This window comes from Podarcis liolepis (assembly GCF_965112155.1).
Source record: "Podarcis liolepis genome assembly, chromosome: 12".
Classification (NCBI taxonomy): domain Eukaryota; kingdom Metazoa; phylum Chordata; class Lepidosauria; order Squamata; family Lacertidae; genus Podarcis; species Podarcis liolepis.
The window spans coordinates 19228555-19241221 of record NC_139563.1 but is presented as its reverse complement, the minus strand read 5'-3'; the positions used below and the strand labels follow the sequence as shown (position 1 = coordinate 19241221).

Below are 12667 nucleotides of genomic sequence, written 5' to 3'. Positions count from 1 at the left end.
GGCTTCTCTCCCAGAAGAAAGCTCTAGGGGATCTGGCTCATAGGCAGCTGTTGTAGGAGGTGTAATCCCAGTTGTCTGCAATGCCCTCAGGAATGCCCAGTGAAGAGACATTCACGAAATAATAAACTTCTGTTTTCACCCCACATATGCCTATTGACCAAATGTATTTAAAATATATATTTATAAACATTTTTTTACAATAAAAGTTGTCATTTTATCCGGGACTGTTATTTAAAACTGAGGTTGTAAGTGAATTATTCTACCTTTCTCAGTTTTATATGCAACAGCTAACATGTTCCTTTTTAGATATGGCTGTCTTTATTCTAGAACAAATGAGAATGAAGAGAAAGCATCACTGACAGTACAAGAGAAACAAGCAACACAAAAATCACCCACCCCAACTTCGAATTTGGTTGCTCTCTTCTTTCCCCTTGAGGAATATTTGTGCCTCAGTTGTACTTGCTTGCAACAGTATTGCTATTGTACAGTAGAGAAGAATTATTTATTCCAAAAGACAAATGGCACCTTGCGGGATAATCATCTTGCAGTTTGAAGGCTATGTTAAGAAATACATTTCTATTGTTGCTAAAACCTTCTCCTCTCCCCCCCCCCCCCCGTTTTTTGTAGAGAAAAAATTTCAACACCTCACTGAACAAAGAAGGCTTTTGGCTGCAGGCCTGGAAGCAATTATTCAAGATATACAAAATATACAGGATACTGATTCAGAAAAACAAATGAAAGACAGAGGTGAATATAGAATATGTGACATATTTAATTGCAGAATCAATTCTTTCATTAGTGGAGGTAATTATTGAAGGTTACAGTGTCACTTTGTGATTGAAGGCAGGTGAAGTGGGCAGCTCCCAGAATCCAGTTCAATTTCCTGCTTTTGTTGAAATGGTTGCATTTATATCTAGCTCCCTCTTTACTTAGGCTATTTCTATTTCCTTTTCAAATTTTTCCTTAGCTTGTTCCTTTTGTTCTTCCATTTTCCCACCACACTACTCTTTCTCTGGAACTGCTTGTGGTTTGCCTCAGTGTATCTTCTCCACCCTTACCCCTCTGGTCTTCCTCTTTTCTCTGAGAAGCCCTCTGATTTCTGTTTTTCCATGGCTCTCTTGCCCCGTTTCTTTCAAAACTCAGAATCAAGAATAAAGAAATCTCTCCCTCCCTCCCTCCCTCCCTCCCTCCCTCTCTCTGGCCCTCCTTCCTACCTTAGCCATTTTAGCAGAAGGAAGGATAGCATGTGTGATGGTTTTTTCCGCTGTACCTAACCTCTCTCTTATCTGTGAATCCTGAATGTGAGAGTAGGGAGTGGAGTGAAGGTTCATAAGTAGAAGAGCAAATCTCTCATCCATTATTCCTACTTTGTTCCTTTAGTATGCAGAGTTTGGGGGGCAGTTGGTATTAACAACAACCTTGCTGAGCCCCCTTCTGCACCTTCTAAGGGAGCAGCAGTAATAGTTGAACCAAAGCCTTCTGTGAAATCACTTCCAGTTCCCAGTCCTTTCAAAACCGTAACCAAGGCTGAATAGTACTCCCCTTTATTAGTCTGTTTCTATGGCTGACAAATTTGGTAATTTAGAGTTCGAATTTATGGACATGCTGAAGCTTCCAGCCATTGACACACTTGTTTCTTAATTCATTGCCTAAAGGAATTTCTCCTGCCTAAATATGAGGATGCCCAACTTCTACTGAGAGGAGGCTGGACTTGCTCTCTGCAGGTTTCATGAGACAGTAGCCCTAACCATGTATGCTTCTTGCTTTGCTTCTATGTTAACTTGAGCTTCCCTAATATGGCTGGATGACCTCCTTGGCAATCCTCATCAGGACCAGCCCATCCTCAAGATATACAGAGCAACAGCTTTTATGGATGATGCCACACTTGGCAGCACACAATTTGCAGCTCACTCTCTGGTGTCAGAAGGAGAACCTATGGTTGAAGCACTGGGATGCTGATACCACAGCTAGAGTTGACTTATGGGGCAAATTTTCAGGGTATATGCCCTTAAATATGGCTTAGTTAAATCTTGCAACAGAAGGAGGTTCTTGTCTTTTCTTGCCTGAAGAGCTATTTCTTTTGTTGTTTTCCTTCATATGACGTTCATGGCTTTTGTCCACAGGGCATGGATTCCATACCCAACCACTCTTGCTGAAACTAATCTTACTGCTCTGCAAGGCCCCAGCAAGATCCTAACACTGGTAGAGGGTAGACCCCCTCTAAAGGGGGTCACAGCAATGATGCTAGTCTGCATCCAGTGGGAGGTAGTCTTCAGTCTTCAAATGTCTGGCAAGCCCAAGACCTCGGACAAATGGGTACTCAACTTCAGGGCTACAGGATTTATTTTCTAGCCCATCGCCAGCACCTTGCTTTGTACAATCTCTGGTTTCCAAATGACCAAAGAAGGAATGCCACCCAGCACCTTCGGAACATGGCAGAAATTGCGCCAGTTACTTCAGGGGGAGTCCTTCTTCAACATCTAATGGTGCTGAAGTCTCTAAGGCAGCCACACAAGCATCACCTAGCTCCTTTACTAGAAACTACAGAATTGACCCAGAAATCGTAGATCCTGCCCAACATAGGGAAGCTTAATATCACCCCTAAATCTCATAAATAACTACATAAATAAAAATAAAGATGACCTTCTACAGCAACACGAGAAAGAATTGCTGGTTCCTATCTGTATGGTAATTCTGTGTTGCTTGCAAAGGTCATGAGACCTCACCCTAGTTTCTTGACCGCTTCATTTAAGTTACCTAGTTTTTTAAGTTTTCTTAAAAAATATGTAAAATGCTTAGAATTCTAAACATTTTTATTAGGGAGGGAGGTATTTTCTTCCTCTTTTCTGCGTTTTGTCTTGTGCAGCTGATTTGTTTGAGCTTGATAAGGATGCAAATAGGATTCTGGAAGCTGCCTACTTCTATCAAATTCTCTTTCCTGCCTTCAACTACAAGGTGGTGCCTACAGAACTGCCATTCAGATAAGAACTAACGGTTCTTTATCACAGCTAAATGTCACTCTGCATCTCATATAATTCAAGTAGCAGAGAAGCATGTAAAACAATTTTTTTAGCTATTAATTGCTTTTTGTGTTAATTTTTTTATTGATTCATTTCAAAAGAAAAGTGCAAATATAACCAAAATAAAGAAAACATAGAATCAAAAATGTAAACCATAAAGCATCACAGCCTATAAGGACAAACGTACAAAGATATAACACATATTCAAAGGGATAATAAAGTATTAACTCATACACAGGTTCCCATTGCAAATAATAAAAATATATAAAAGTATTCTCCACCATTGAGTTCTATAATTATTAAGCATAAAGGTTCTATATAGTCTTACGTGAGCCAGACATTTGCATATCCTCATGGTACTGAGTGACCATGTGCCTCAATAGTTGTATAAGAAATAAAATAATGTCATATATTCTAAAGAAACCATTCATTTGAGCTCTGTCCTTTAGATATTTTTAGTTTGTGAGAGGTGTTTTCAAGAAAGGCAATTTGCCAAACTTCAGCTAATATTTGTAAAATATTTCTTTGTAGAAATGGCTTTGAAACAACTACATGAAAAAAAGAAAGTGTTTTTGGAAAATTTGAGAACAAATTTTAGAAAACTGCGAGAAGCCAAGGCTCTTGCAGCTGCTGAGCCAGGTGGTATCAGTGGTAAGTATTTTACTGGGCAATCCAGGTCATGGGAATGTGTCAAACAGCTCAGCCACCAGTGATCCACCAACATAATAACCACAGCATCCAAACAGCATTTGGTGGAGTAGTCACTAGCACAACATGCCTATGACTGTATGATATCCACATGCTGCTCTGTGTTGCTTCTGCTCAACCTCCAGCCGACTCTGCCCCTCCAGTCCACCCTCTCATTACTGCTGTAACTTTCCATTTCTTCTCTGCAAGCTTCCTTCCTACTCAGTATACTGCCAAAACACTCCTCTCTCTACCACTACTATGTCCTGGCAACCACTACTGCACACAGGCACTGTTGTCGGAGTCCATTATCGCCCTTGTCACCTCTTGAACTTTGACTCCTACTTGTTTGCTGTCTGGTTCCCCACCCTTTGGTTACCCCAAGGTTGAGCTGCCCTTCCACTGGTGTTGTGCCAGGTAGCCTAACCGCAACTGCTGAGCCAGGGTTTCTCTCCCTCCCTTGCTGCTTGTGAAATTTGCTTCTGTGCTTTGCTGAGGGTCTTCCTTCCCTGTGCTGAGCCTGTCTCTTCCTGTGACCCTTTGCCTGTGTGTTTGTTTCGAGTCCTCCATCTCTGGCTGGAGTGCACTTTTTATCCCACTGGGCTATGTGCTCCTGCAGCAGGGGATGCTGCGAGCCAAGTCTGCCAAGACTGTTGCAGGAGTACTGTAGGGGGAACCCAAGTTGTGCAAAAGTGAACTTGTCAAAGAATAAAATAGGCATAATGTGAACAGTTTTTAAAATTGAATATCGTTTGCAGTATGTCTTGATTTGTGTGTGAAGAGTAGTAGTGGCAGTTGGGGGTCTCCATCCCAGTGGAGCAGTGTTGGGCCACACCAAAACCACTGGATTCTTGGTGGGACAGCACTTGTTGCAAAGCAGCCTATGCAGTTGAGGGAGGCAACTGCATAGTGGCTAGAATCACAGTGGGGAGGATTGCATGGGGAGCCAGAGCAGTTGTAGCTCATCCGGGGTATTCGCCAGTGCTGCCAGCTCTCCATGTGAGGGGTTATTATCTATTATTTATCTATTAAATTTGTATATGGCTCTTCATCTTAGGATCACAGGGTGGTTTACAATAAAAAATGTATACCATAGCAACAAACAATATTCCACCCCCTTGCCCCCCAATATTATTTATCCTGGGTTCTGGGTGGCTTAGCAGACTGATCTTGTGGATCAGCTCTGTGACAGCCTGTGAGTGTACCATGAGAGTGTTTGAAAGGTGCTCTTTGTTGTCCAGAGAGCTGCTGCCAGGTGCTTGCTTGGGATTGAGGCTTGAGAGATTTGTATTAGTGATAGTTGTCTTCCCTCTTGTATGCTAGTGAGATGAACTCTGCTCAGAGTGTGACATCTCTTTTGCAAAGTGCCCAATATTTGTGCCCAGTGCCCCTGAGAGGGCACAGTGCCCTTCCACTGTAGTGATCTCACCCTGAAGCCCCACTCTCATGATGAAAGTCCTCACAAAGTTCTTCTCTGTGTTTACAAGTCATGTGAGTTGTGCTTGATACATGCAAGATTTATGTCCTTCTGGTGCTATGATTGGCTGCAGGGTTCTTCAGCATTTGAAGTGCTCCCATAACAACATAGGCATGGCCAGGAAGTGGGGGGTATCCTTTTTCTTCTAAATTAGGGTTTCCCAAACTTGGGTCTCTGGCTGTTTTTAGATTTCAGTTCCCATCATCCCTGAACATTGGTCCTGCTAGCTAGGGTTGATGGGAGTTGCAGTCCAAAAACAGCTGGAGGGCCAAGTTTGGGAAATCCTGTTCTACATCATACCCATGTAGGTTCTGAGCATCATGCTTTACATTTTTCACATGTGAAATGGGTATTTTGTGGTGCCTGACAACCAGCTGGTTATTGGGAACCTTTGAAGTAGTAAGCAAAGTACAAACCCAGCACTAAGCATGACTGATCTCTCTTCACCTCACCTGATGCAAAGGGAGAGCAATCCTGTTTGCTTCAGTTGCTCCATAACAATATAACATGTGGAACCAAAAAGTTTCCCCATCCCTGAGTTAAGCCATGAGAACAAGTGATTGGTGTTTTGGTATTTTTTCAAATTGAAATGAATAAAGGTTGCAACACAAGTATTGTGCAACAACCACCTCCCATGTTCACTTACTCCACACAGAGAAGCAGATACTAGTGTGCTCCCAATTGTACACTGGCAACGGAAAGTAGGTTTCCATTCTACTATCCATCAGCTGGTATGTAGGACCTTGGACCTAAGTAATCCTTTCTGGCAACAATCCAAGAATCCTCTGTCTGTGTGTCTTACAGTTCCTTTTACTGCACAGTTACCACTATACTTTTCTCATCTGTTATGCCTAATGCCTAAATTGTTCAATCTATAATCTACATCCTTTTCAAAAAAATTGGTATATCTCATCTTTTATGTTAGTGTAAAATAAATACATTTTGAGTTATGTTATATTCCTTTTTGTAGAGCTAAAGGTACAAGAGCTCATTCAGCAAAGAAGACTTTTGACTGCAGGTTTAGATGCAATTATGCAAAGCATGCAAGAGATAGAAAATCTTATTGCAGGCAATGTGGAAGTAGCAAAACCCAGTGGTGAGTATGAAATTTAAAAAGTCATCAGACACGCAATACTTCAGAATCCTATTTTCACCTAAGTAGTATGTGATAGAATGATGTGCTCAAAAATGTTCATCTCAGCTCCATACTGGCAAACCTCCCTGATATGGACAGGACCAGTTGCACTCCACAAGGGCTGTTGCTTCTTTCACTGCATTCCTCCATGGAATCCTGTTGCCAGACTTCTGACATAGTTACAGCCCTTGACATCTCCCCACCATTACCAGTGGACACTTCCAACAAAACTGTGCTCAGCTCTGTAGTCTTAACAGCAGTGCTGATTCCAGTAAGTTTGCTACTCTATCCATATGTGTGAATGTACAGAGACCATGAATAAGAACAGGGTGATTGCCTGCATTTGTAGTTCTGCAGTTGTTTGTGCCACTATATTGGTCAAGAATTTGAGCTGTACCCCTGCTGCATCTACATGGAGGGAAGGGCATCTACCAAAAGTCTAGTTTAGCTTTGGAATCTTCCCAAATGCACAGAGTGTGTGTGTGTATACAAATGACAACCTGTTACTATTTATCTTTGTAGAAATTGAATTAGACAAAATATATGAGAGAAGAACATTACTTTTGGAAAACATGGAATTAAATCTGCAAGAGCTGAAAGACCTTGCAAAAGGTGGTGTAAGTGGTAAGTAAAGTGATAAATTTTAGTATGTTGGGCATTGCTTGGGCACCTGCCCCCCAATCAATAAAAATCAATACAAATCTGAAGTTTTGCCTCCCCTAACAAAAGCCTGCCCCCTTAACAAAAATCCTGGCTATGCCCATGTTCTGAGAGTTATATCCAGAGCAAATGTGAGACAGAGGTTGTGTACTCCTGCTCCGTAGAACTCTTTGTGTTTGAAGCCATATACATGTGACATTAGCTACAATTCATATCTATCCTGTAGAGTCTTTAGAAATACTGCTGTTTGATGCCTTTTCCTTTAAACCAGTTTTCATAAAATGCACTTCTCATTTAAACTGAGGTGTGTATATTTAAGACAGTCTATTGAGTAGGCAGTCTGGTACTGTGGTATTGATGCTATTGAGTACCACTACCTAAGATAATGTTATTTTTTATTAATAATCTTTATTTTCATTTTGTATGTCCAAACAAATGCTGTAAAGAAAGAAAAATATGACCAATAACAGAAAAAGGACGATCAATCTTACTTGAATAGTAGATTTATTAGGTGGATGATGGGGTATTTGGATTGGACTGTTCCTCTTGCACGAGACTCAGGCAGGAACAAAGAATTGTGGGAGGTAGATCATTTCTCTTCAGTTTTTCGGACTCGCCAAGCAGGAGCGTTTTCACAAGAATCTCAAAACCAATTAAACATATGGCCTACATGGGTAGATCTTACTGATAACCCTTGAAAACCATGGCTCTTAGAACGGGAGGAATGACTTGAAAGATTGTGACAAGCAATAGAGGACCCTGCTGGGTTTAGATGCTTTGTCTTTTCTTTTACTTTCTTCTGCGTAGAACTACTCAAGCCTTGCAGAAACTCTGAGGAAACCATGAAGATTTTCCCTTTGCCGTGAAAGCAGACTGCGGGAGGGAAATAAGCAGCTGAAGGGAAATGTTGATTTCAATATTACTGTAGGCAAGATGTGCCTCAATAGCCCTTTGTGCCGCTGAAGTGGACAGGACTCACTGACATCTCTCCTTTGTGCCGCTGCCGCGGACAGGAGGAAGATGATTTAACACTGTGTTTTCTGTTGACTTCCCCCCCCCCCCAAACCAGCAAAACCACAATTGTTGAAGTAAAGCCGGTGCGCTGAGTAAAAGGTCCAAAGGATGCTGAGGCAAACATGCAGAGCGGCTGTTAGTTGACAAAGCATGTGGTTGTTGCATCAAGCAGCCCACTTCACAAAAATCATTAATGAAAATGATCCAACCACTGAAACAGCAACTGCCAGCAACAAGAACATAAAAAACAAGAAGGGAGCAAAGTAAAAAACAGAAGTAAAGCAACTGAACACAGAATAGCGAAAGACCTGTAGCAAGGAGAAAGAGTGTTTTGTTTTAACCTTGGCGGAGGACACGTAAAAGTTGTGGGACGTCTACCTCCCACAGTTCTTTGCTCCTGTCTGAGTCTTGTGCAAGAGGAACAGCCCAATCTGAATACTTCATCGCCCACTGTCATAAATGGAACAAATCAAGACAATGTTATTAAATTGTGTTTTGTTACATTTTTATTGATTTTTCTACATACTCTTCATAAAGTCTCACATTGCACAACCTTTAGAGGTTTAGACAGCACTCTAGCCTGTGTCTTCAAGCAGCTCATATATATTTATTTATATGGGCTTACTGCATCCAGTTGCTTTTGATGCATAAAATCTTTGCCAATCTGTACAATCTGTACCAATTAGTACTTGGGTACTAATGATTTCTGTCCACTATTAGATACTAAAATGAATTTGTACAATGTGGCTGGTAAAACTGTTTTGCAGCTATCTGGGCACATGGTATTAAAATTTAGTCTCCTTCAGTGCAACGTGCCCTCTGTAACAGCACCATTTTTTTAGTTTACTTTTATAGAGAACAGTTCTGAAAATGTAATTAGTAACTATCTTTTATCCAGAGAAGAAAATACAGGCGATAAGTGAGAAAAGAAACCGTTTGGTTTCTAGTTTTGAGGCAATTCTTCAAAATATGGAAGAAGCACTTAGTTTAGACCAAGGAGCAAGGACAAGACCTGATGGTAAGTCCAAAACAAAATTCCATGGAAATGGTGCTTCAGAGACATTGTCAAAATAACTTCTGATTGCAGTTTGCTTAAAACCTAGAGCATTTTGTTCTACAATACCTTTTCTGAGGATAATGTTTATTGACAGTAAATGCTGTTGTCTCTTGATTTTACTGTTTTATCTTTTGTAAATCATTTCGAGTTTTTTTTTTACAAGCAAGCACGGTATAATTCTTTATTAAATATATAAATAAATACAAAAATAAATATCTCTATCCTCACAATGAGAACACAATCCTGTTTTCATGGAAGACCAACTGAAAGGATTACAGGTTGTATTTTCTGCTGTTCTTTTCTATAGCTCTGAAAAATGCCAAATAGGACCTGCCACTTTATTCCATCCTACTATTTCAGAATTCTCTTTGCTACAGAATCGAAATGTTATATAATTCCAGTTTTAAAGGAAATAATAAATATTAATAAATATTGCTTTCTGTTATTGAATATAACCATTTTTACATATCCTAGAGAGAAATATCAGTGATCTCATAGAACTTTCCAATCTAGAATCAAAACTGGATGAGATGCAAAATCTAGGAGTTTTTTCAGGCTTTCAACTGGATACTATAAGTGAGTAAAGAATTAACACCTTGTGTATACAGTAGAATGTATTCCAAACTGGATTTAGGCTCTGGTTTGCCTTTTTTGAAAACAACTGGTCTATAAAGAACACAATATAATTTCCTTAGTAGATAAATGCAAAAACCACTATTATATATAACAAAACATCTTTAAAGACATTTTTTTCTTCATTTAGTTCATTAACATCTATTTTATTTTGTTAGGGAAAAAAATGTGCAAACTAAAAGAACAAAAAAAGAAATTGATTAGTAAATGGGAAAAATATTTTCTAAAAGAGTATCCAGAAGGATATATACCTGAACGTAAGTACAAATATGATTATATTATTGGGTTATTGGCAATTTTAATGTCTTATAATTAATTCCTGTCGAGTATTTTTGTTCACCTGTGAACGTTAGTCAAGAAACAGCATTTTAAATGCATTATACACATGCAACACCAGATGACGCCAAAGGGTATTTTTCTTTTGTTATAACAATTTAATTTTTTGACTTATTTATAGTGTTTTTTCCTGTGTGTAGATCCACCTCTGGTCAATAATATTCTGCTTCTTCAGGTGTATCTGAAGAAGTGTGCATGCACACAAAAGCTCATACCAAATTCTGCTTCTTGTAAGCCAAGGATGGGGAACCTCCAGCCCATCAGGTATTTCTGGACTGCAGATCCCCATCATCCATGACAATTGGCTATGCTGATTAGGGCTGATGGGAGATATAATCCTACCACGTTTGGAGGGCCACAGGTTTTCTCATTCCTGTTGTAATCCTTCTTTTCCATCCTCTTTCCTACCTAGTTTACTGTAACTGTACTAAAAATGTTCAGTGCTGTTTTTCTAGAAAAAGAGGTTCTGGAACTCACCATGAACACGTCCCTTGTTCTATTATAATGACAATGGCACCCATCTGAGAGGTGCTGGAACTGAGTTCCAATGAGTTCTCGCTGAAAAAAGCCCTGAGAATGTTCAACACAACTACACGTGTCTTCAACTTTGGGGCATTGCCTTTTTTAATTCCCTGCTACCAGCTTGCAGATATAACATGTAAATGTATTGTGATAGAAGGTGAACTAGCATGATTTACTAATCATTATTACCTGATAGTTTTTCTTCCCTTCCTTACCATGCTTCCAGCTCCCTACTACCTCCTCCCTGCCATGGGGAAGCCCCACCCCATAGCTCCTCATAGTAACTGTATCTTGGAATTCCTTTGAAGCAACTCTCTCCAGCATTCCCTCTCCCACCTCCTTGTGCTGACTTAACTGATGGAATGCACACATTCACCATAACTTCTGTAAGTTAATAGGTGCCAGGTGAAAGCACTCCTCTTCTCCCAGGCCTTTGGGCAAATTAAACTATCTGTGGCTTTTAAACGTGTGTGTATTGTTTGGTTTGCATTTTTGTGGTTTTACACTGTACACCAGGGTGTATGGGATGTTAGGGGAGGGGTAGTACCTTTGGTGGGGGAATCATTGTGCTCCTTCTGGAGTACTTTGACCACCTTTGTCCCCCACCCTGCACTCAGCTCTCACCTGTGGCTCATAGAAGCTGTCAGCATGCAACAGCAGCCACACCCTGGGAAGGGCTTTGACTGGCTGGCTAAACCAGATGAGAGTAGTAGATGGCCTCAAACCACCGTTGAGTTAGGGACTTCCCACGCATGTGAAGGCAGGCTCTGGTGGATTGAGTAGATGAGACCAATTGTGGATACAAGTCAAGAAAGCAGTTTCTGCACAAGCTGTAGAGGGAAGTGAGGAGCAGGTGGGGCTCATCAACTTGGGAAAGTAGCCCATCTAGGAGAAGGAAAATTCTGACCCTAAACTTCTACTGCCTTCCAGGATATCTTTGGGAGAAGAAACAGCTAAGGAGTAAACCTTACACAAATCAGGAGTGTAGGCTCTAAGATGGTTGGATGGTGCCTTGTATGCCTTCTTCTGGCAGCTCCTGCTGCCCAGCTGGTGCCAAACACATTGCTCTGCTTTCCTTTAGACCACATCAGTGAGGATGAGAGGGAGGTTTTGTCACCTGGGCAGCCTAGGACCTCCATGCACGCTGCCCAGGTTTGAGCATTGGGGAGGTCACTTCAGAGCTGCTTATGCAGCAATTTGACTTCACCCCTGGAGATGCACTCCACTGTCTCTTGAGACAAATGGGTGCCAGCAATACTGTAAGCCGCTGTGTGATCCTTGGACAAATGATTGTATGTAAATTTAATAAATAAAATAATAAATGAAAATACTTACCTTACACTAAAGTACTGTTCCTTCCCCCAAAAGCTATATCCTTCCTGATTTTCAAAACCTCTTCATTCTTTTATCTTTATTTTCAAAGGCCCAGTCTACATATTACATCTATCACAGAGAAATGTCAACAGATGATGGTGATAAGTTGTTATTGTATACAAAACACCATTAATATTGAAGGTGTTTTACAGAGTACAAAAGGTCACATGCCTACCACAATGGCATCAAAATCTAAAATTCAACATGGGATACAAATGAAGAAGGGAGGAGGGAGTGGAGATGGGAGAAACATGGGAAGAATGTGTGATTATAGTAGTTACATGTAATTAGACTTAGTTACAGCATGGTATGTGAACTAGGGCAACCTCATGGATACAGTGGCAGTTGAGGATAGGTTTTAGGTCAAAAGATTGGTTCTGGGAGGCAATTCTAGACATATCTGAAGGAGCGTCTCCACCCCCATCGTTCTACCCAGACACAGGTCCAGCACCGAGGGCCTTCTGGCGGTTCCCTCACTGCGAGAAGCCAAGTTACAGGGAACCAGGCAGAGGGCCTTCTCAGTAGTGGCGCCTTCCCTGTGGAACACCCTCCCACCAGATGTCAAAGAGAGCAACAACTACCAGGCTTTTAGAAGACATCTGAAGGCAGCCCTGTTTCGGGAAGCTTTTAATGTTTGATGTATTATAGTATTTTAATATTCTTTTGGAAGCTGCCCAGAGTGGCTGGGGAGGCCCAGCCAGATGGGCGGGGTATAAATAATAAATTATTATTATATTATTATTATATGGCAC

At 40.8% G+C, this 12667-nt stretch overlaps 1 protein-coding gene across 9 annotated transcripts in view; it reads left to right on the top strand.

Moving 5' to 3' along the window:
• Nucleotides 1-12667, top strand: part of CCDC7 (coiled-coil domain containing 7) — a 155921-nt gene that overhangs the window by 125428 nt on the left and 17826 nt on the right. For all 9 annotated transcript variants that reach the window (XM_083466477.1, XM_083466469.1, XM_083466475.1 and 6 more), the window contains 7 exons: nt 628-747; nt 3552-3671; nt 6155-6280; nt 6842-6943; nt 8892-9011; nt 9525-9626; nt 9842-9940. In XM_083466477.1, coding sequence (XP_083322603.1) covers nt 628-747; nt 3552-3671; nt 6155-6280; nt 6842-6943; nt 8892-9011; nt 9525-9626; nt 9842-9940 — 789 coding nt within the window. The remainder of the gene's footprint in view (nt 1-627; nt 748-3551; nt 3672-6154; nt 6281-6841; nt 6944-8891; nt 9012-9524; nt 9627-9841; nt 9941-12667) is intronic.